The sequence below is a fragment of the Zalophus californianus genome, chromosome 17 (genome assembly GCF_009762305.2).
Source record: "Zalophus californianus isolate mZalCal1 chromosome 17, mZalCal1.pri.v2, whole genome shotgun sequence".
NCBI lineage: Eukaryota > Metazoa > Chordata > Mammalia > Carnivora > Otariidae > Zalophus > Zalophus californianus.
Genome location: NC_045611.1, coordinates 16,837,076 through 16,861,036, shown reverse-complemented (window position 1 = coordinate 16,861,036; position 23,961 = coordinate 16,837,076). Strand labels below are relative to the sequence as shown.

Genomic DNA, 23,961 nt, shown 5'->3' with positions numbered 1-23,961 from the left:
TATTACTTTATCTGGATTTCACTGTTTTTTCCCTTAATGTCCTTTTGTTGTTGTTGTAGGATCCAGTCCAGGATATTACTTTGCATTTAGTTGTCTTATGTCTTTAGTCCACTTGGGTCTGTGACAGTTTCTAAGTGATTCCGTGTTTTGTTTTTAATAAGTTTGACAGTTTTGAGGAATATTGGTCAGGCATTTTGTAGAATGCCCCTCAATTTGGGTTTGCCTAATGTTTTTCTTATGCTTCCACTGGGATTATGGGTTTTGGGGAAGACTACATAGTGATGAAGTGCTCTCCTCATCACATACTACATCACTAACACATGCTACCAATATGATTTATCACTGATGTTAACTTTGGTTACTTGGTTCAACAAGATAATTTTAAAATTTATGTGGAAATACAAAAGATCTAAAATAGAAACAATTTTGAAAAATAAGAGCAAAGCTGAAGGATTTACATTACCTGACTTCAAGCCTTACTACAAAACTATAGTAATCAAGACAGTGTGGAATTGGCCTTAGAATAGACAAATCACTGGAACGGAATAGAAAGTTCAGAGAAAGACCCACACTGATATGGGTAATTCATTTTCAAGAAAGACATGAATATAATTCATTGGGGAATTATGTTTTCATCAAATGGTGTTGGTTCAGTTGGGTATCCACTTGGAAAAAAAAGAGATCAAGAAAGCTACCTAATATTAACCAAGCTTGTGAGTGGCAGGGACGGGGATTCCAAGCTAGACTTTCTGGCTAACGCGTGGTAATTGTGAATATGAATTTAATAATCAGTACATTTAGGCTACAATCTTTTTCTGAATCAAATTCAATCTGAAGGGGCACCTGGGTGGCTCAGTCAGTTAAGCATCTGCCTTTGGTTCAGGTCATGATCCCAGGGTCCTGGGATCGAGCCCCGCATCAGGCTCCCGCTCAGCAGGAAGCCTGCTTCTCCCTCTCCCTCTCCCCCTGCTTGTGTTCCCTCTCTCGCTGTCTCTCTGTCAAATAAATAAAATCTTAAAAAAAATTTTTTTTTGTTTTACTAGGCAGTTAACTTAGACTCAGACTGCAGACTTTGTCTTGCCTATGATGTGCAGCAGTTCAGATCTCTCTTTAGTTTTTTTAGCCTTAGCTGCAAGCTGCTTCGAGTCTGGTCTGTACATGCTCAATTTCAGCACACTCCCTGAGATTGAAGAGAGGCAGTGGGAGACTATATTCACTCACCTGAATCCTTACCCTATTCATATATCTTTGTCCTGCATGATTGCTGCTTTAGGAGTAAATGAAATTAAAAAAGAAGAAAACGGGGTGCGTGACTGGCTCAGTTGGTAGAACATGTGACTCTTGACCTTGGGGTTTTAAGTTTGAGCACTCTGTTGGGCTCAGCAAATATGGGGCGCGTGGGTGGCTCAGTCAGTTGAGCGGCCAACTCTTAATTTTGGTTCAGGTCATGATTTCAGGGTCGCGAGATAGAGCGCTGTGTTGGGCTCTGTGCTCAGCAGCGAGTCTGTTTGAGATTCTCTCTCTCCCTTTCCCTCTGCCCCTCCCCCTGCTCGCACGTGCTCTCTCTCTCTCAAAAATAAATAAAATATTTTGTTAAGAATTTGTTTTTGTTTTTTAATTTTATTTATTTATTTGACAGAGAGAGACACAGCGAGAGAGAGAACACGAGCAGGGGAAGCGGGAGAGGGAGAAGCAGGCTTCCCGCCGAGCAGGGAGCCCGATGGACCCTGGGATCATGACCTGAGCCGAAGGCAGACGCTTAACGACTGAGCCACCCAGGCGCCCCTAGTTATTATTTATTTTTTTAAAATATTTTATTCATTGGGGCGCCTGGGTGGCTCAGTCGTTAAGCGTCTGCCTTCGGCTCAGGTCATGATCCCAGCGTCCTGGGACGGAGCCCCACGCCGGGCTCCCTGCTCCGCGGGAAGCCTGCTTCTCCCTCTCCCGCTCCCCCTGCTCGTGTTCCCTCTCGCTGTGTCTCTCTCTGTCAAATAAATAAATAAAATCTTTAAAAAAAATAAAATAAAAAAATAATAAATAACTAAAGGGATGCCTGGGCGGCTCAGACGGTTAAGCGTCTGCCTTCGGCTCAGGTCATGATCCCAGGGTCCTGGAATCGAGCCCCGCATTGGTCTCCCTGCTGAGCAGGGAGCCTGCTTCTCCCTCTCCCTCTGCCTGCCGCTCCCCCTGCTTGTGCTGTCTCTCTCTCTCTCTTTCTCCCTCGCTCTCTTTCTCTCCCTCTGTCAAATAAATAAAATCTTTAAAAAAAAAATTCAATCTGAGGTCATGCTTTTAAACAATATAAATGTCTTCTTTTTTTTAAGATTTTATTTATTTATTTGGGAGAGAGACAGAGATAGCAAGAGAGCAGGAGTGGGGAGGTATGTATGAATGTTAAATTCCTTGAATTTGAAAATCATACTGGGGTTATGTAAGAGTATGTTCTCATTCTTAGGAGATACATAATTATTTGGAGGTAAAGGGTCATGATGTCTACAACTTGTTCTGAAATGGTCTAACATTATTCACAACAACAGCAATAATAAATATATATGGAAGAAATCAAATATGAAAAGACATTCACAGTTAGTAAATCTAAGTTAAAAGTATATGGGAGTTCATTGTATTATTCTTTCAATGTACCTGTTTGAAATTCTAAAAAAAGGAATTTAAATATTAATTTAAAAAACACTTTAATGTGATCCTAATTCCACTTGCCAGGATGATGACAAATTCAGTCTTAATCATTTATGGGAGCAGTTCCCCTCCTTCCCAGGGGTTTTACATAGTTCAAAACATTCAGGAAGAGCCCTCTGGCCTTCAGGCCACATTGCTCACTTCCCAAAAGATCTTTTGTAGAGCTGACAGCCTCTGCCCTGGGTCTCAAGTAGTCTGCTAGCTGGGAGCCCTGGCACAGAAGGTCTGATCTCCCTGCCTACAGTATGTAGCCCTTCCCCTCCGACCATCCCCTTGCCTCTACCGCTCCCCTCCCTCCGTCCCTTTCAGGAAACTTGTGGGTTTCCTGTTACTCTTACTGGAGGAATCCCAAACCACTTTTCTCTTCCCAGTCTCAGAAAACCTGCTTTTGGTGTTATGGTACTCCAGATATGTTTCTCTAACCCTTCCCTTTGTTGAGTTCTTCTATACTACCATCTTAGGGTCTTTAAAAACACTGTTGGACTCAGTTTCCTAAAGGTGGAAATAGTAAAGGAAATGCTCTGTAATTTCACTAATTTATTGTATGAGAGATAAAGACATATATGCTTCAGAAAAAGTTCAGGGTTTCCCAAAGTTATCCACAAATCACTTGCATCAGTCATCAGAAATACTTGCTAAAGGGCGCCTGGGTGGCTCAGTTGGTTAAGCAACTGCCTTCGGCTCAGGTCATGATCCCGGAGTCCCGGGATTGAGTCCCGCATCGGGCTCCCTGCTCGGCAGAGAGTCTGCTTCTCCCTTTGACCCTCCCCCTTCTCATGCTCTCTCTCTCTCATTCTCGCTGTCAAATAAATAAATAAATAAAGTCTTAAAAAAAGAAAAAAGAAAAGAAATACTTGCTAAAAATGTTCGTTTCTGGTTTTATATCCAGACCCACTGGGCCTAAATCTCTGGAGGTGGGGCTGGGAATCTGCATTTTTTTTTTTTTACTGTGTTAAAACAATGTTTTATTATTTCTCACAATTCTGTGGGTTGACTTGGCAGTTCTGCTGAGTAAGCGTGGGCTCACTCAGTGTTCACGCTCAGCTGACAAGTCGATGAAGGGGTGGGCTCAGCTGAGAGTTTAAATGGCTGGTCTTTAATCCCAGGCTTCTTCACAGCATCTTGATCTCTGTCGGGGTAGTGTTCCTACGTGGTGAAGATGGAAACTTAAAGGCCTCTTGAAGTCTGAACTTCATAACTTGCACAACATCACTTCTGCCACAATCTATTGGTCAGGGTAAGTAATAAGGCAAGCCAGGATTCAAGGTGAGGAGGAGAATCCCCTGTTTGGACAGGAAGGAATCTGTATGTTTAAAGATTTTTATTTATTTATTTGAGAGAGAGAGAGCACAAGCAGTGGGGAGGGGCAGAGGGAGAGAGAGAAGCATCCCCCCCCGCCACCCCCAGCCAGGACCCTGGGATCATGACCTGAGCCAAAGGCAGCCGCTTAACTGACTGAGTCCCCCAGACACCCCAGAATCTGTATTTTTAGAACAGCCTCCTCAGATGACACATGCACACTGGGGTTAAGCGTGAAGTATTCATTTAACAAATATGTGTTCAGAGCTGTGTCCCATTACATTTGGAACAAATCTATATTTCTAGAATTTAAATTTATATATATATGTAAATGTTTTTTAGAAGGCTTTTTTCTTTTTTAAAAAAAATTTTATTTATTTGAGAGAGAGACAGAGCACAAGCAGGGGGAGGGGCAGGAGAGGGATAAGCAGGGTCCCCACTGAGCAGGGACCCTGGGATCATGACCTGAGCTGAAGGCAGATGCCTAACCGACTGAGGTACCCTCAGAACACTTATTTCTGGGCGCCTGGGTGGCTCAGTTGGTTAAGGGACTGCCTTCGGCTCAGGTCATGATCCTGGAGTCCGGGGATCGAGTCCCGCATCGGGCTCCCTGCTCAGCAGGGAGTCTGCTTCTCCCTCTGACCCTCTTCCCTCTCGTGCTCTCTATCTCTCATTCTCTCTCTCTCAAATAAATAAATAAAATCTTTAAAAAAAAAAAAGAACACTTATTTCTTATGTTACTTTTCGATCACAGAGCCTATCACAGTACTTGTGACACAGTAAATGTTCAGTAAATGAACATAAGTATTTGAATCCAGTTTGTGGAATATCCTAAGAATCATATGGAATTTCGCCCATAATTTCAGTCTCATTTGGGAGGTAAGATATGGGAAGTTAAGATTTACAGACACAGGGGGTTTCCTGAAATAGTAATATGCTTTGGTGCTGTAGGAGATGGGACCACTGGAGGCTGGAATGTCAGGGGAGTTTGTGAAAAAGAATTTCAGGAGGAGCTTGAAAATGAGTAGGCATTGGAAGGAAGAGGGTCGGTGCACTTCCTATGATCACAGAAGTGGTTTTATTACTAGCAGGTTTAGGAGTCAGTGGCTGGTACACAAGTCTTATAAAAGGAATGGTGGAACATATTAGTAAAAGGGGTTGGGGATGGATTGTGGAGAGTCTGGGAGTGTGACAGGATGAAAAGGACATTACATGTCAATCTGTCAGTTGTAATGGCAGTTAAAACTGAGGAGCTTACAACACTGCTCATCAACCAAGCTTGGAATTCCAAAATGCTGGGCTCTCTAGCTGGGAATAGTTGAGGTGAATTTTATCTTAGAGCACATAGAAACGAAAATAGCATAGTATGTTCTGATCACCAAATAATTCGTTTAAAAATCAGATTCCCCTTTCCCAACTTCAAGATATAATTGACGTATAACAAAATCAGATTCTCAGTAGTGGCAGAAACTTGCGATAGTACCTGTCCATGGCCTTAGGCGAATTACGGCCCCGCCCCGCCCCCCTTTTTTTACCACCGCTGTCGTTCATGCCTTGATTACTATGTGCCAAGCGCTGTGCAGATACACTCTCATTTAATAGACCAAAGTTATCTCGCCCAGTAAAAACTGGTGAGGAAAATGAGACAGTCGTGATTCGTGATTCGTCCCGTCACAGCCCGATGGTTGCAAAAAAAGATGTAAATCTGGGCTGGAATACAGGCCGCACAGGAGGTGGAGGGAAAGAAGCTTCGCGTGGAGAGGTCATGGCGAAGGGAAGGGAAACGGGAAAAAAGAGACTCGGCCCCCTCTTCCAGGACTCCGCAGGTCGCTACACTAAGTGAAGGGGAAACCTCTCTTGCGTAACACCTGTCAAACCGTCTCCATTAGGCGTCTTTCCAAAATCACGGTACCTGGTTGGCGAGATTGGAGGGATAGACGATCCTGATTGGTTAGTTGGACCTCGAACCAGGCCTACGTTCCAAGGATCGGGCGAGAGGTGGGCGGGACTTGAAACTGAATCCGTTGTTTCATTGGTAAGAAGAAAAAAGGAACCAGGAACTATTCGGGAGCGTGATTGGCTGTTGCCAGGATCCCTCCGACGGCCGTAGGGGCCTGAGTTACGGAAGCCGGGGAGGGCTGAGCACAAGGTCTACTTCGAGGAAGTTAACCTCGGAAGCCGGGATAGTGGTAGAGAAGAACTATTTCAGGCCCAATGGCGACTGTGGAAGCAAGCGACAGCGATGGGAAAGGGCAAGGGGTCGAGACCTCCGTCACATATTATCGATTGGAGGAGGTGGCGAAGCGCAACTCCATGAAGGAGATATGGCTGGTGATCCACGGGCGAGTCTACGATATTACCCGTTTCCTTAACGAGGTGGGGCCCGGGAGGTGGGCGGCCCCTGCGAGCTGCACGGGTGAGGGGTGGTCCGGACCGGAAAAGTTGCAGGGTGTGTGTAGGAGGGAAATGAAGCCTGGCTGAGGGCGATAAGGCGTACGAAAGGGATCACAACTCCCCTAGACGGAAACTGAAGGGCCTGTTCTGCATGCATTTCTAACCAGCGCTAAATTCCGGAGTCTTCAATAATGTGAATTGCATATCATACATTGGGTACTTAACTGTACGCTAGGCCAAACTTTTAAGCCATCATTATCCCCATTTTACAGAAAGGGAAACTGAGCTTCAGGGACTGAGGATTCTCAAGGTCACACGCTAAACAGCCTGTAACCCTTCCAATCTAGGTTTGAAGGGCTCTCAACCTGTGCTCTTTCCACGGCGCTCTCTGAAGTAATTCATTTCCGGTTTTCTTGAGAAGAAACTGAGATTTTTTTTACCCCCTGATTATGCTTCCTTTGTTTTCTATTAATTTGAGTTAACCTTGAGGCCGGAAGGTAATGAGTTAACTTTTCTGGTCATTGACTCATCTTCTTTGTTAAATCTTCAGACCTGTTGCATTAGATCTCATTATGCAAGTTCTTGAGGCCGTGGTGCAACCGGGTGATTTTTTTTTTTTTTTTTAAGGAAACAGGACAGACTTTTGTCTAAACAAACATATTGGGGTGTACTTTACATACAGAAATTGTGCCCATTTAAAATGTACAGTTAATGAGTTTTGACAAATATGTTTATCCATGTAATCACACTCCCAATTAAGACAGCATTTCCATCACCCTAAAAAGTTCCCTTTTGCTCCTTGACAGTCCACCCACCCCAGTCCCTGAGGCTTTGAGGTATTTATATATATATACACATATTAACATATATATTTTTTAGGTGTGTGTCATTTTGAGTAATGAATCTTGTGGTGAATTCCTTGGAAATTCCTGCACAATATAACCTTGTTGTAACTGAAAAAAAAACTTAATTTCTGTTCTTCCTGTGAATCAAGTATACTAGTAAAATACTTTTTCTACATTCTGATTCATAAATCTATAAAAAGCTTTGAAATGTAAAGGTTCCCAAAAGGACTTTTTTTTTTTAAGATTTTATTTATCTGACAGAGAGAGAGACAGCGAGAGAGGGAACACAAGCAGGGGGAGTGGGAGATGGAGAAGCAGGCTTCCTGCGGAGCAGGGAGCCTGATACAGGGCTCCATCCCGAGACCCTGGGATCATGACCTGAGCTGAAGGCAGACGCTTAACGACTGAGCCACCAAGGCACCCCAAGGACATTGTTTTTATTAAATCTTCCTAATGGTCAGTAAGTTAACATCTTAGAATTTAGTAACTTGTATTTGGATGGGGTATGGCCTTTTATGCTTTTAAAAGGTACTTTAGGGTGCCTGGGTAGCTCAGTTGGTTAAGCGACTGCCTTCGGACAGATCATCGGACAGGTCGGATCCCGGAGTCCCGGGATCGAGTCCCACATCTTGCTCCCTGCTGAGCAGGGAGTCTACTTCTCCTTCTGACCCTACCCCCCTCTTGGGCTCTCTCTGTCTCTCAAATAAATAAAATCTTTTTTAAAAAGTACTTTAAAAGTACTTTCCCATTATTTCATCCTTGAATTACTAGTTGAGGGTACATCTGATTTGGATGTAGTGATCCCTATGTTAACAGGATGAGAAACAGATTCACAGAGATTTTGGTTGTACGGTTGATGAGTGGCAGAATCTGATTTAGATAGATCCCTTGATTTCTCTTGTGTACATAGCATTACTTCAGAATTCTAGCCTTAGCTTAGTCCTTTGGTGCATATGTGCGTCATTGTAAGTTAAAGTTGTGGGTTGTAGCCTGTTAAAGCTTAGTTCATAATGGTAGGTAATAATGTTTTTCGTTTGTGGTTTCATTTCCCCCGAATTTCTATTTGATTGATTTAGAATACATAATGAACTTGGAAGGAACACTCAGTGCTTGTAGTGGACCTTCGTTCAGTCTTTTTTTTTTCGTTCAATCTTGAGTAGTGGTTGCTAACCTGGTTCACACATGTTGGTAGAGCCAGAGACATCACAGGTATGCCAGAGCTGCCCATGAAGCTTGAGCCACAGCTCTTTACCTGCAGCTCTTTACCTAAGCTCTTCTTACTTAACCTGTTCTGTCATCTCAGTTCCTATTTTCTTGTTCATTCCAAGCCTGTTCATTCATTCACTTGCTCATTCAAATATTTATCAAGTGTCTATTATGTGTCACATACTGTTCTAGGTGCTTAGGATCCAGCAGTGGATATGCTGTATTTATGCCTTCATGAAGATTAATCTATGGGGAGTGGACAATAAGAGTGAATGCTGTAATATATGCTATGTTAGGTAGTGGTAGGTTCTAAGAAGAAAAATAAAGCAGAGAAGGGGACTGTAGACGTATATGGGATGAGGGTGTAAGGGTAAGGGGTTGAAATTTTAGGTATGATGGCCGGCCAGAGTTGGTTTTATTAAGAACATGACTAGAGTAAAGGCCAGAAGGAAGTTAAAGGAGCTAGCCATGTGGATATCTGCAGGAAGAGCATTCCTGTCAGAGGGAGCAAGTTTGAAGGCCTTGAGGTGGGAGTTTGTCTGATGTTGTTTGAGGCCAAGTGAGGCCATAGTGGCCAGATAGTAGTAGATGAGGTGAGCATGATTAGGTGAGGGCAGATCAAATACACTTCTGCAGGCTTTAGGAAGGGTTTTGACTTTGTGTAGGCTAGGAACCCACACTGGAGCAGGGGAGTGTCATGATGTGACTTAATGATTTAATAGTATCACTCTGACTGCATGGTTTAAAAGAGACTGGAGGAGGGCAAAGGGAGAATTGAGCCCAGTTACAGGAGGCTGTTGTAATTTGGGCAACAGGTGGTGGTGGCTTGGACCAGGCTGGTAGCAGTGAGAGGTGGTGAGAAGTATCATATTTTGGATATGTGTTTTGTTTTTTTTCCCCAAGATTTATTTATTTTGGCAGTGGGGGAGAGAAGGGATGGCAGGGGGAGAGGGCAAAAGAGTCTTAAGCAAAGCACGATGTGGGATTTGAACTTGCAACCCTGAAATCATGACCTGAGCTGAAACCAAGAGTTCATCCCTTAACCACCCAACCAGGAGGTGCCCCTGGGTGTGTTTTGATGGTAGAGCCAATAGGATTTAATCTTTTTTTTTTTTAAGATTTTATTTATTTATTTATTTGACAGAGAGATAGAGAGAGCACAAGTAGGCAGAGAGGCGGCAGAGGGAGAGGGAGAAGCAGACGCTCCACTGAGCAGGGAGCCTGACGCGGGGCTCGATCCCAGGACCCTGGGATCATGACCTGAGCCGAAGGCAGCCGCTTAACCGACTGAGCCACCCAGGCGCCCTGAGCCAATAGGATTTAATAATGCATTGGATTTGAGGAGTGAGAGAAATAAAAAATGGCACCAAGGTTTTTGTCCTATAGGTCAGGAGGAATAGAATTGCTATTAGATGAGATGGGAAGACCTACGCCGGTTCTCATTCTTCTCTTTACAATTTGAGATCACTTTGGGATTCCTCCTTAGAAAGGAGTTCCTAATCTGAAAATCCTGTGTCTGTAGGTTGCTTTTTTTTTTTAATGAATATGGTTATAATGTTATTCTAGAGTTTGAATGTGATAATTTTGAATTGGTAAGGTAATTGAATTACCTTTCCCCTAACATTAATTTTGCATTTTTGAATTAGTGGTATTGGTTTAATTTATTGAAATCATGAATGAAAAACCAAAACCTTGCAGCAGTACACATCATTCATCATTGTCTTTCCACTTTAATAGTTTAGAAAAAGCACATAAAAATGGTTATACTGTCTTACGACATGAACTAGAAAATATCAAAGTACAGCTCCCTTAGCAAGGGTAAGTATGATTTTGTGAACCTTTGTTTCAGTTACTATTGTAATTTTCTTACTGTTGAGAGAAATTTGGAAGCCATTATCTTATGTTTAATAACTATTTCTGAAAAGAATAACTTAAAATAACACATTGTGATATTTTAAAGTTTTCTAGGTACTTTTTAGTGACTATGGGCATAAGTGGGAATATTACTATAGGGCTTGCCTCACAAATGGGATAGCATTCAACAGGTATTTGCTAGGTGCTGTCTAGTGCTGTGGTACTAGACCCTGGTGGCAAATAAAAACGTGGTCCTGTCTTTTTTTTTTTTCTGTATTTTTCCTTTGTAGCATTTAATACAATTTTACTTATGTAATGATATTAGTCTTTCCCACAAGCCTGAAAGTTCCATGAGGTAGGGACTGTTTTTTCTTCCTAACCATGATATTATTAGGGCCCAGCAGGTACTCACTCAGTACTCTCTTAACAGGTAGATACTTTTCCCACAAATCTATCTTAGTAGATACTCTCCAAGGGTATGTGGAGAGGTACATGAAGTTTGTGAGCTTGTTGGTGGAGACAGTGGTTGAACAGCCAGAGGGATGGAAGAGTTCAGGGCTGGTGTAGTGGGGAAGCAAGAAGGGATCCTGGGGAGACTAAAGGATGCTCATTTAAGTTCCCCATGTCCCCAACATCCCATTCCCATATCAAGTGAGTCATTCTTCAATCACCTATGCATTCATTTCTTTAGAGAAAGAGGTAAACATCAGAGTATGAAACCAAGGCCAAAATAACTTTGCAGAATTAGACTGTGTCCAGGAAACCAGTCACAATTCAACTGGATTGGACTTCAACACAGAAATGATTGTGTTTCTCCAAATAATCTTCAATTTCGGAAGCTTACATTCCTTGAATATGTGGAAAGATAAATACACCTTCTTCTGCTGTCAGTTGCTGAGAAAGAGCTTTGTTCTCCTGATGGACCAGCACTCTTTCTTTCTTGCTGCTCTTTTCCCTTCTCCTTTCTTTGGTTTCCCCTTGCCACGAAGCTTCTTTAGACGCAACTGCTCATCCCTGAAGTCCTGGTGCTCGTCTCTATAGAGGCCAAGAAAACGTAGAGTCCCCATGAGCGCAAAATAAGTGTTGTGATTTGGATACCAGTCATAAGTCTCCTTCCTCTTGGCCAGAGGCTGCTCACTGAACAGTTTCACCACTTTCATGGATTTGGAATCAGTAGGCCTTGCCACTTCACCGAACAGCCGGGCACTCAGACGAGTCATGTGCAAGGCATATTCTGAAAGTGAAGACATTTCTTGAGCAGCAAGGACCAAGAGTCCATGTCAATTCGATTTTTATTGTACAAAATAGTCACCTAAAAACTTCATTTTTCCTTAAAGGTGATATACTCGCGACCTTCCTCTCCCCAGCGCTAGTCTCCTGGAAGCGGTCCTGTCTTTTTGAACCTACTCTTTGAGGGAAGACAATAGAAAACAAAAGTAGAAAAATGTTCAGTGATGGTGCTGTCTGCGAAGGAAACAAAAGTAGAGAAAGAAAAATGAGGGTTTTGATTTTTTTTATTTATCTTTTTAGGATTTTATTTATTTCACAGAGAGAGACAGGGAGAGAGGGAACACAAGCAGGGGGAGTGAGAGAGGGAGAAGCAGGCTTCCCGTGGAGCAGGGAGCCCGATGTGGGGCTCGATCCCAGGACCCTGGGATCATGACCTGAGCCGAAGGCAGATGCTTAACGACTGAGCCACCCAGGCACCCCAATTTTTTTTTAAAGATTTTTTATATTTATTCATTCGAGGCAGAGAGAGAGAGAACATGAGCAGGGGGAGAAGCAGAGGGAGGGGGAGAAGCAGGCCCCCCGCTGAGCAGGGAGCCTAATGCGGGCTCGATCCCAGGGTCCTGGGATCGTGACCTGAGCCGAAGGCAGACGCTTAACCATCTGAGCCACCCAGGCGCCCCCCATTTTTTTTTAAATAAAAATTTGGGGCTTGATCTCACAACCCTGAGTTCGAGTCGCATGCTCTGCCGACTAAGCCAAGATCTACTTTAATAAAGAGTGATCTGGAAAGCTTCTGTGAGATGAGTTTTATTTGAGCTGAGAAGGAACTAGCTTCAGGAAGACTAGAGAAAAGCGCATACCGACGGCATTTGCAGAGTCAAGCAAGAGTTTGGCCCATCAGTGGGACTGAAAGCAGCTGTGGCTGTGGTATAGTCAGTGAAGGTCAAGAATGGCCAGAGAGCTTGGTGGAAGCCAGGCCTGGGAAGGCAGGGTAGGTAGTATGTATTTGATCCTAAATGTATTAGAGAACCACTGAAGCCTTTTAAGGTGGGAGTGATGTTAAAGCACTTTGCTTTTCTAGTAGATTACTTTGGCCTAGAAGTCGGCAATTAGGTCAGAGGGAAAAGCAATACAGAGTGGAAGAAAGTAAAACTCTATCCCAAGGATTTGTTTGAATCTTTCTACATCTTTCATGTATATACCAATATATACAAATGTGTACAAATAAATATGGAAATAGAATTGTAGTATTCCTTTTTTTTTTCAGTAATCACACAATATGGGGCTTGAGCTCCCAACTCTTGAGATCACAAGTTGTAGGCTCCTCTGACTGAGCCAGCCAGGCACCCCGATCATAGTATTCCTTAATTGAATTCTAGTATCTGTTCATTGATTTGTTTTAGTAGTACAAATAGTATTTACTGGGTGCTTATTATTCTGAGTGCTTTACCTGTAATTTTCTTTTAACTTCTAACAACCCATCCCTTTTCTTTTTAAGATTTATTTATTTATTTCATGGGGTAGGGGGGGTAGAGGGAGAGGGAGAGAATCTCAAGCAGACTCTTCGATGAGCAGGGAGCCCGTCTCAGGGATTGATCCTGCGACCCTGAGATCATGACCTGAGCAGAAATCAAGAGTCACATGCTCAACAGACTGAGCTACCCAAGCACCCTTATTTCTGACACTGTAGAACAATGGTATCACTTTTTTGTGTCTAATGTCTTTGGCTTCACATGTCTGAGACTTATCTTTGTTTTTTTCCTATGTATCAGCAGTTTGTTCCTGTTGCTTTTTATTTATTTTCTTTTACTTATTTTAATTTTATGTATTTATTTCATTGTATGATTGAATTGAAATTTATCTGTTCACCTATTGATCGACATTTACATTGTTTTCCATTTTTTGGCTATTATGAATAAAACTGCTGTGAATGTTCGTGTACAAATCTGTGTGTGGACATATGTTTTCATTCCTCTTGGTTAAATACCTAGGAGTGAGATTTCTGGGTCATACTTTTTTTTTTTTCCTTAACTTTTTAAGCACTCTCAGGCCTTTTCTCAAAGTGTATCATTTTATATTCCCACCAGCAATATATGGTTTTCCGGTTTCTCCACACCCTCCTTGACACACAGTATCTGTCATTGTATTTTTAACCATTCTAATGTGTGTGCTGGTATATAAATTATGGTTTTAACTTATTTTCCTTGATGACTAATGATACTGAGTATCATCATGGTATGCCTGGCCATTTGTATGGATTTTTGTAAAGTGTCTGTTTTATCTTGGCCATTTATAATTGAATTGTTTTCTTATTGACTTGAAAACATTTCTTCATGTATTCTAGATGCAAGTCCTTTCAGATATAGTTGACCCTTGAATAGCAGGTTTGAACTGCACAGGTCCATTTACACGTGGATTTTTTTTTCAATATAGTATTTTTTCTTCCTTATGATCTTCTTACTTTTTTTTCTTTAAGTAGGCTCCACGCCCAACGTAGGGCTTGAATTCATGACCGTGAGATCAAGAGTCACATGCTCTACCAACTGAGCCAGCCAGGCACCCCATGATCTTCTTAATGACATTTTCTGTTTTCTAGCTTACTTTATTCTAAGAACAAAGTATAATACATATAACCTACAAAATATGTGTTAATTGACTATTTTATTGGTAAGGCTTCCGGTGAAGAGGAGGCTAATAGTAGTTAGATATTTGGGGAGTCTAAAATTATATACACATTTTCAGCTGTGTGTAGAGGATGGGGTTCAATGGCACCCCAATCCCCACATTGTTTAAGGGTCAATCTTATATGTATTGTGACTTTATTCTCCCAGTCTGTATTTTGCCTTTTCATTTTCTTAATAGTGGGATTTTGTTTGTTTGTTTGTTGTTAAAATTTTGTATACTGGGTGCCTGGGTGGTTCTTTCGGTTAAGTGTCTGCCTTCCGCTCAGGTAATGATCCCAGAGTCCTGGGATAGAGTCCCGAGATGGGCTCCCTGCTCCGCAGGGAGTCTTCTTCTCTCTTTGCCCTTCCTCCTACTTGTTCTCTCAGTCTCTCTCTCTCTCTCAAATAAATAAATGAAAATCTTTATTTCGGGGAAGAGAGAGCGTGCTCATGAATGGGGGGAGGGGCAGAGGGAGAGATAATCCCAAGCAGACTGCAGGGAGCCTGAGGCGGGGCACAATCCCATGACCTGAGATCAGGACCTGAGCCAAAATCCATGAGTTGGCTGCTTAACTGACAGTCACACAGGAGCCCCAGTTAGTAGTGTTTTTTAAAGAAAATTTGGTCCCTTGTATAGATGAAATACAATTCTAATGTCTGGGTGCTGGCTTTGGGGTCCAAATGTCTGGTTCAGGTTACCACTTTACCACCTAATAGTTGTATAACCTTGGGCAAATAGCTCTGTAAAGGCCCTTTCCCATCTATAAAATAGAGATAATTGTACCTACTCCACAGAGTTGTTATGACAATTAATATAGGTAATGCATATAAAGTCTTATGGTACCTGCAATAAAGAGCTCGGTGTTAGGGGCCATTGAATGATTGATTGAAGTTATTTTTATTAATAATAAAATTTACTTGTTCCCTGCAGCATATTTTGAGTGCTTAAGTGACAGATGCTCTGAACATGTAAAGGTGAGTTAGATGTCTTGGACTTGTGAGTGAGATTGAGATCTGTGCACAAGTAATTGTCATGCAAGAAAGACAACACAGGCTCTGTTTGATATCAGGGTACTGACGGTACCCCTAAAAGCTTCAGAGCCTGACTAATAACAATTCTTACTGGATTTCTCTAAGGCTGGTGAAAATAAAGTGTAATTTGATTGTCATCTAGCTTGTGAAATTAACAAATCTATAGGAAGAATATTTTTTTTTTAAGATTTTATTTATTAGAGAGAGCATACCAGCGTGAGCAAGGAGAGGCAGAGGGAGAAACAGACTCCCTGCTGAGCAGGGAACGTGACAGCGTGGGGCTCCAGGGCTCTGAGATCATGAGCTGAGCCGAAGGCAGATGCTTAACCAACTGAGCCACCCACGTGCCCCAAGAATACTTTCTTTCCTTGAGTAGTTACAAGTGGTTAGTCCTAGGGAAAGCTAGAAATAAAATGAGGCAAAATTTAACCTTCAGTACTGTCCAGGTGAGATGCTCTGATGAACAAACTGACTTTCATTTATTTGTTTTGCATGTGGGCATGAGAGGTAGGCAGCAAACAGGAGGGAAGGAGGGCAGAGTGAGCTCTCTTAGATCTCACTATGTTCCAGGCATGCTATGTTCTGGAATACAGCCATGAAAAAGACAACCACGGTCGCTGTTCTTACGGAGTTCATAGTCTAGCAGGTGAACAAAGACGTCAAATAAATAATGGTAGTTGTCATAAGTGAATACTATGAAGGTACCTAAGGAATTGTGAAAATCTGTGGTAGTGGGATTTAATCTGGTGGGGATAAGTTATGTTTGGAACTGAAGACCTGAGATTTGACCCCTGGGCAGTGGTGACTGCCAAGGTTACAGCCTTTCTGGCAGCGATCAAGTTAGCCTCTCCTAAATGACCCTTTCTTTATTTCGCTTTTTCTAATCTAAATGCGAACGAATACCTGTGGACCTACACCATTTCCTCCTGTTCACCCCTCAGGTCTGTCATCTTTTTCTGCCTTGTCAGACTGTTTTTTAAAAAGTGGGTTTTGTCCTGTCCAGAATTTCAATCTCCATATCTCATTTTGATGAGGTATTCTGCCCATCTGTTTGGCTAGAGTTTCTTCTTTTCATCACCCAGCTTAATTTTGCAGCTTCCAAAATCTTAATGTTCTAGATTTTATTTTCTAAGTCTAGTGGTCTCTAGCATATCCCTATTGTTACATTTTTATTACATCATTATGGGATTTCCACTCACAGAGAATTTGTGTAATGTTTTCCCCTGCTCAATCGCTGGGCGTCTACCTTCGGCTCGGGTCGTGATTCCAGGGTCTTGGGATTGAGCCCTGCAACAGGCTCCCTGCTCAGCGGGAGGCCTGCTTCTCCCTCTCCCCTTGCTTGTATTCCCTCTCTCTCTGTCTCTCTCTGTCAAATAAATACTGTTAAATAAATAAAATCTTAAAAAAAAAAGATTTTTATTCCCTGTCATTCTTCGCATTCTCTTCTTTTCTGCCATCTGACCCCTGTCCTTTGCATGGTATTAGTAATCTGGAAGTTTATTTTCTGTTACTAATTTGTCTGCTCTCTTTTCTGTATTAAAACATAAATTTTCTGTCTTCTTTGCAGTAATACTTAGTAAATGAACTTAAGGAAGAACCAAAAGGCTTCCTCCCTACCACATATGCTTTGGACAGATGAACTACTGAAATCTTTCACCAGGGGACATTACAAAATTTCCTTTGTATCTTTGAAGTATTTCACTTGATTACTACCGGACTGAGAGAGAAATGAATGGATCACAGTCATTGTTTCATCCCTTTTGAAAGTTTATGATCTTGGTTACAGTGTCGTTTATTTAAGACATTTTCTTTGTAACATTGTGTAACTGCTTACATAATAAAAGCCGGGACAAGGTCCATTAGTCTTAAAACACAAAGGCTATCCAAGTCAAAATAAATTTTTGGTAAATTTATACGAGATTTAAAAGCACAGCAAGTCCTAGGAAAAGTGGGAAATATGCATTGCCTTATATTAGATTTACTGAATAAAAATCGGGAGAGGGGCGCCTGGGTGGCTCAATCGGTTAAGTGGCTGCCTTCGGCTCAGGTCATAATCCCAGGGTCCTGGGATCGAGGCCCGCATTGGGCTCCCTGCTCGGTGGGGAGCCTGCTTCTCCCTCTCCCTCTCCCTCTCCCTCTCCCTCTGCCTCCCTCTCTAACTACTTGCTCTCTCTGTATCTCTCTGCCAAATAAATAAATAAAAATCTTTAAAAAAAAATCGGGAGAAATTTACAGTTTTCCAATAGATTTGAATAGTGTAGGCCCCCAACTTAGATTATTCAGGTTAACCCCTGAAACTCTTATGGTCTCATTTGTTTTATTTTGCTCTAATTCAGACAAAAGTAAGTTTTTGGCTAATATTAATTACAGGTATATATACCTAGCTTTATTTTTTATTGTGGTGATATAGATATATAACAGAATTTGCCATTTAATCAGTTGTACAATTTAGTGGCATTAATTTCATTCACACCGTTGTACAACAAACCAACAATGATAACTGTTTCTAAAACTTTTTCATCACCTCAAGCAGAACTCTTGTAGCCACTAGGCAATAACTACCCCTTCATCACTCTTCCTCTAATAACTTCTAATCTACTTTGTCTCTCTAGAATTGCTTAATTCTAGGTACCTCAAGTAGATGGAAACATACAATATTTGTCCTTTGGTGTCTGATTACTTTCACTTAACATAATGTTTTGGTTTTTAAAATTTTTATTGTAAAATATGCATAACATAAATTTGATTAACCATATTTAATTGTACAGTTCAGTGGCATTAAGTACATTCACATCATTGTATAACTCTCACCACCATTTATCTCCAGAACTTTTTCGTCATCCCAAAGTGAAACTCTATCCATTAAATAATAACTCCATTGCCCTTCCTCCCAGCCCCTAGTAATCACTGTTGGATTTTTGTGTCTCTATGAATTTGACTATTCTAGGTACCACATATAAATTGAATAATTTGATATTTGCCCTTTTGTACTTGTTTCACTTAGTATAATGTGTTCAAGGTTCATTCATGTTGTAGCATGTGTCAGAATTTCCTTCCTTTTAAGGCTGAATAATATTCCATTATATGTATATATACCGCATTTTGTTTGTCCATTCAACCATTCATCAATGGACACTTGGATTGTTTCCATCTTTTGGCTATTTGTGAACAATACTGCAGTGATCATTGGTATACAAGTATTTATCAGAGTGCTTGTTTTCGGTTCATTTGGATATGTACTGTGGAGTGGAATTGCTAAGTCATATGGCTCTTCTGTCCTTTTTGTGGAACTCTAGACTGTTTTCCACAGCAGCATTTTACATTTCCACCAGCAGTGAATGAGGGTTCCAGTTTTCCCACAGTGTCTTCAACACTTTATTTTTTTCACTTCTAGTCATCCTAGCCAGGTGTAAAGTGGTATCTCATTGTGGTTTGATTTGCATTTCCCTGATGACTAACGGTGTTCATGTATTTACTGGTCCTCTGTGTATCTTGGAGAAATATCTAATCAAGTTCTTTGCCTATTTTTCAATTGAATTGTTTGTCTTTTTGCTGTTGGATTTCTTTATATATTCTGGATATCAATCCTTTATTAGATATTTGATTTGCAAATATTTTCTCCCCTTCTGTAGCTTGTCATTTCACTTTCTTGATAATGTCCTTTGATCTATGGCCCTACCACCTTGAATGTGCCCGATCTTGTCTGATAATGTCCTTTGATATACAAAAGTTTTTAATTTTGGGGTGCCTGGGTGGCTCAGTTGGTTGAGCGACTGCCTTCGGCTCAGGTCATGATCCTGGGGTCCCGGGATCGAGTCCCGCATCGGGCTCCCTGCTCAGCAGGGAGTCTGCTTCTCCCTCTGACCTTCCTCCATCTCATGCTCTCTCTCTACCATTCTCTCTCTCTCTCTCAATAAATAAATAAAAATCTTTAAAAAAAAAAAGAAAAAAAAAAAGTTTTTAATTTTGAGAGAGTTAAGTCCCTCCTCATCAGTAATTACTTTATTTTATTTTATTTTTTTTAAGATTTTATTTATTATTTGAGAGAGAGAGAGAATGAGAGATAGAGAGCACGAGAGGGAAGAGGGTCAGAGGGAGAAGCAGACTCCCCGCTGAGCAGGGAGCCCGATGCGGGACTCGATCCTGGGACTCCAGGATCATGACCTGAGCCGAAGGCAGTTGCCCAACCAACTGAGCCACCCAGGCGCCCTCATCAGTAATTACTTTAAATGTAAATGGATTAAATTCCTTTTAAAAAAATGGTTGTTTATTAGAGCAGGCATGCTCATGCATGTGTGCCAGTGGGGGGAGGGGCACAGGGTAAGGGAGGGAGAAAATCTGAAGCAAACTCCCAACTGAGCACAGAGCCCAATGTGGGGCTCCATCTCAGGACTCTGAGATCACAACCTGATCCAAAACCAGGAGCCACACTTTGAGCCAACTGAGCCATCCAGGAGCCCCTAAATGGATTAAATTCCTAAATCTAAAGACAGAGGTTGACAGAATGGATAAAAATAGAGGATCCAACAAGATACTGTCTATAGGAGACTCACTTTAGGTTTGGTTTTTTTTTTAAGATTTTATTTATTTGACAGAGAGAGTACGAGCAGGGGGAGTGGCAGGCAGAGGGAGAGGGAGAAGCAGACTCTCCTCCCCCCCCCCCAACTGAGCATTTTTTCATGTGCCTGTTGGCCATTTGTACATCTTTGGGGAAATGTCTGTTCATGTTTTCTGCCCATTTTTTACTGGATTATTTGTTTTTGGGGTGTTGAGTTTGATAAGTTCTTTATAGATCTTGGATACTTGCCCTTTATCTGATATGTCATTTGCAAATATCTTCTCCCATTCTGTACGTTGTCTTTTAGTTTTGTTGACTGCTTTGTTTGCTGTGCAGAGGCTTTTTATCTTGATGAAGTCCCAATAGTTCATTTTTGCTTTTGTTTCCCTTGCGTTTGGAGACATGTCTAGCAGGAAGTTGCTGCAGCTGAGGTCAAAGAGGGTGCTGCCTGTGTTCTCCTCTAGGATTTTGATGGATTCCTGTCTCACATTTAGGTCTTTCATCCATTTTGAGTTTATTTTTGTGTATGGTGTAAGGAAATGGTCCAGTTTCATTCTTCTGCATGTGGCCTCATTTTGGTTTTGACTTGCATTTCCCCAGTGACTACCGATGTTGAGCATCTTTTCATGTACTTGCTGGCCATCTGTAGATCATCTTCAGTGAAATGTCTCCTTAAGTCCTTTGCCTATTTTCTAATCACATTATTTGATGTTTTTGTTGTTGAATTTTAGGTGTTCTTTATATATTCTGGATAGCAACCCCTTATGATTTACATATCTTTTCTCTCATTCTGTAGGTTGTTTTTTCAATTTGGTGATTGTGTCCTTTGGTACATAAAAAATTTTAAGTTTGATGTACTCCCATTTGTCAGTCTTTACTTTTGTTGCTTTACTTTTGTTGCCTATGCTTTTGGTGTCATATTCAAGAAAGCATTATCAAATCCAATGTCCTAAAGCTTTTCTTCTATATTTTCTTCTACGAGTTTTATAGTTCTGGGTCTTATGTTTAGATTTTTAATCCATTTTCAGCTAATTTTTGTCTTATGATACAAGATAAGGGTCCATCTTCATTCTTCTGTATGTGGATATCCAGTTTTGCCAACATTATTTGTTGAAGAGACTGCCTTTTCCCTATTGTGAGTGGTCCTGGCATCCCTTGTCGAAGATCATTTGACTATATATACAAGGATAGTTATGTATGTGTTATTTTGGAAATTATTTTCCCGTTAATTATAAATCCCTGAAATTTAGTCATATGGCATCACTCACATTTGGATAACCACTGTCTAGAACTTTACAGCATGCAGGGCGCCTGGGTGGCTCAGTCAGTTAAGTATCTGTCTTTAGCTCAGGTCATGATCCCTTGAGCCCTGTGCTGGGCTCTCTGCTCAGTGGGGAGTCTGCTTCTCCCTCTGCCCGCCCCTCCCCCCATGTGCTCTCCTTCTCTCTCTCAAATAAATAAATAAAATCTTTAAAAAAAAAAAACTTTATAGCATGCTGGAACCTTTCCTTGTGCCTCCTCCTAATCACTGCTTTCTTCTTCATCCCTGGAGGTACCCAGTCTATTTATTGACTAATCCTGTAGATTTGTTTTGTTTTTAAACTTTTTACAAATGAGAGAGTCACAGTTTTTTTGTTTGTTTTGTTTTTTAAGATTTTATTTTTTTATTAGAGAGCAAGCCAGAGTGAGAGCATGAGCAGCAGGGAGGGGCAGAGGGAGAGGGAGAGGCAGACTCCACCTGAGCAGGGAGCTGGACTTGGGGCTCGATCCCAGGACCCTGAGATCATGACCTGAGCGAAAGGCAGATGCTTAACTGACTGTGCCACCAGGTGCCCCGAGAGTGTCACAGTTTATATTGTTTTATGTCTGGTGTCTGTTTTTTTTTTTTAAAGATTTTATTTATTTGTTTGAGAGAGAGAGAATGAGAGATAGCACGAGAGGGAAGAGGGTCAGAGGGAGAAGCAGACTCCCTGCTGAGCAGGGAGCCCGATGCGGGACTCGATCCCCGGACTCCAGGATCATGACCTGAGCCGAAGGCAGTCGCTTAACCAACTGAGCCACCCAGGCGCCCTGTCTGGTGTCTTTTGTTCACCATTTATATTCTTTCGTGTTGTGGATATTGCAGTGGTTCTTTTCATTATTGATTAGGATTCTACTGTAGGATTATATCATAATTTATTCATACTCTGCTTATGGTCATTGGGTTTTCTTTTTTTTTCCTTTTTTTTTTTTAAGATTTTATTTATTTATTTGACAGAGAGAGACACAGCGAGAGCAGGAACACAAGCAGGGGGAGTGGTAGAGGGAGAAGCAGGCCTCCCGCGGAGCGGAGAGCCCGATGCGGGGCTCGATCCCAGGACCCTTGGATCATGACCTGAGCCGAAGGCAGATGCTTAACCGACTGAGCCACCCAGGCGCCCCTTTCCTTTTTTTTTTTTATAAGATTTTATTTATTTTAGAGAGAGCACTCAGGGGAGTGGAGCAGAGGGAGAGGGACAGAGAGAATCTCAAGCGGACTCCCACTGAGTGCAGAGCCCCATGTGGGGCTCCATCTCACGACCTTGAGATCATGACCTGAGCTGAAATCAAGAGTCCAACACTTAATGGACTGTGCCACCCAGGCGGCCCAGGCACTGGGTTTTCAAGTGTAGGGTCATAACAAATAACGCTGCTCTGATTATTTGTGTGTATATAAGTTCATGTATCTATACACATTTCTTTGGGTCTATACTAGGGAATTGAGTTTGATTTTTTAATTGAAAAATTTATTGAAATGATTGTAGATTCATATGTACTTGTAAAAAAGTAATAGATCCCTTGTATCTTTTACCCATTTCCCCCAATGGTAACATTTTGTAAAATGTTACCTGACTTCCTGACTCATGGGCATGCATGCTCTCTCTCTTTCTCTCAAATAAGTAAATAAGGTCTTTAAAAAAACAACTGTAGTACAATACCACAACCCGGATATTGACATTAATTGCATCCACAGATCTTATTCTGACCTTCCCAGTTTTACCTCTATAAAACTGATTTCCCTTTTAAAGAGAAAACAAGGTGGTTTAATTTGTAGAGTCAAGAGTCATTCACTTTTGATTACAGTACTCAACATGCAAATTACATTTGCCTCTTGATAAAGAAATGGCACCTTGCCACTTCCCTAGGACATTTAATCCAGACAGTTAATCCTCGGCAACTTTTCTCTGTGTATCTTCCGGCACTTGCCATCTCTACCTTCTTATAATGATAAGTAAACTCTTAGCCAGACTAACTGGGTCTTTAGTTCAGTCGAGTCACTGTAGTACAGTACAGAGCCATTGATTTTTTCAGCTGATTTGATGTATTGACTGCACATGAAAAATATCCTATTTGACCTATAGGTAATCATTCCTTAAGGTGCTTGAGATTTCCGCAGTGTCTTAGGGTCACCAGTTTTCTCTGGACAGTTTTAAGAGACATAGAAGGTTTGTTAAGTCTTCGCCCTGAGTATTCACTCTGAAAAATAATTTATTTGAATAAAGTTTTGATACATTTGTTCTTTATGTCATTCTGTAGGCTCAAAATGAATAATACAGTGATATTTGTTTTGCTTATACATAGTGAATTTTCATTAATAAAAGTTATTACTTTTGTAAAAGAAGTTACTAAAATACGAGCACGTAAATTAGATGTAAAAATTCAGGGTATTTGAATCCCAAGAAAACAGGAGTTTACTGTGGTTTAGATGTCAGGCTAATTGTACATGATAATTATAATTGGCATTGTTTCTTCCAAAGATTGAATTTTTGCTAAATTTTCATATATATATTATCACTAGCTTGAGTTTCCCCTTTCTCTGCCTTTCATTTCTGTTGTCACCAGAAGGGAATTTTTAAACATTTTAAAAATAGTTCTTTCCCTGTAAGTCACCCCGAACACAATCATTTCCTCCAGTTTCAAACATAAGGGATCCTCCCTCTCAGACAAGAATGATCCTTGTACGTCCACGGGCTCATGTGTTCTTTTTATTCTGAGAGGCCCCAGCTCAAACAGCTTACAAGGTTAAGGGTTACTCTGTTTGTTCCCAACAGAGCTAATCCCTGCTTTAATAAATAGAGGTCTACAATTCTTCTTTTTTTTTTTAAGATTTTATTTATTTATTCATGAGAGACAGAGAGAGAGAGAAAGAGAGAGAAGCAGAGGG

The 23,961-nt window shown here is 41.3% G+C and overlaps 2 protein-coding genes and 1 non-coding gene across 4 annotated transcripts in view; 2 read left to right on the top strand and 1 right to left on the bottom strand.

The window, feature by feature from the left end:
* The first annotated feature begins 6,104 nt into the window (after window positions 1–6,104).
* The window catches only part of LOC113935298 (cytochrome b5 type B), a 39,391-nt gene continuing 21,534 nt past the window's right edge, over window positions 6,105–23,961 (top strand). Inside the window, exon 1 of one of the 2 annotated variants that reach the window (XR_003524003.2) lies at window positions 6,105–6,372. Coding sequence is in view for 1 of the 2 variants with exons in the window: in XM_027617081.2 (XP_027472882.1) it covers window positions 6,211–6,372 (162 nt within the window). In the remaining variant the exon portion in view is untranslated. The remainder of the gene's footprint in view (window positions 6,373–23,961) is intronic. The other variant, XM_027617081.2, reaches the window with a different exon arrangement.
* Window positions 9,768–11,847, bottom strand: LOC113935301 (28S ribosomal protein S33, mitochondrial-like). The gene has a single exon (XM_035724980.1). The coding sequence runs from the start codon at window positions 11,543–11,545 to the stop codon at window positions 11,183–11,185; it is 363 nt and encodes a 120-aa protein (XP_035580873.1). The 5' UTR covers window positions 11,546–11,847; the 3' UTR covers window positions 9,768–11,182.
* LOC113936784 lies at window positions 15,216–15,298 on the top strand. Its single transcript, XR_003524359.1, has one exon. It is a non-coding gene; the product is annotated as a small nucleolar RNA SNORA17 (small nucleolar RNA).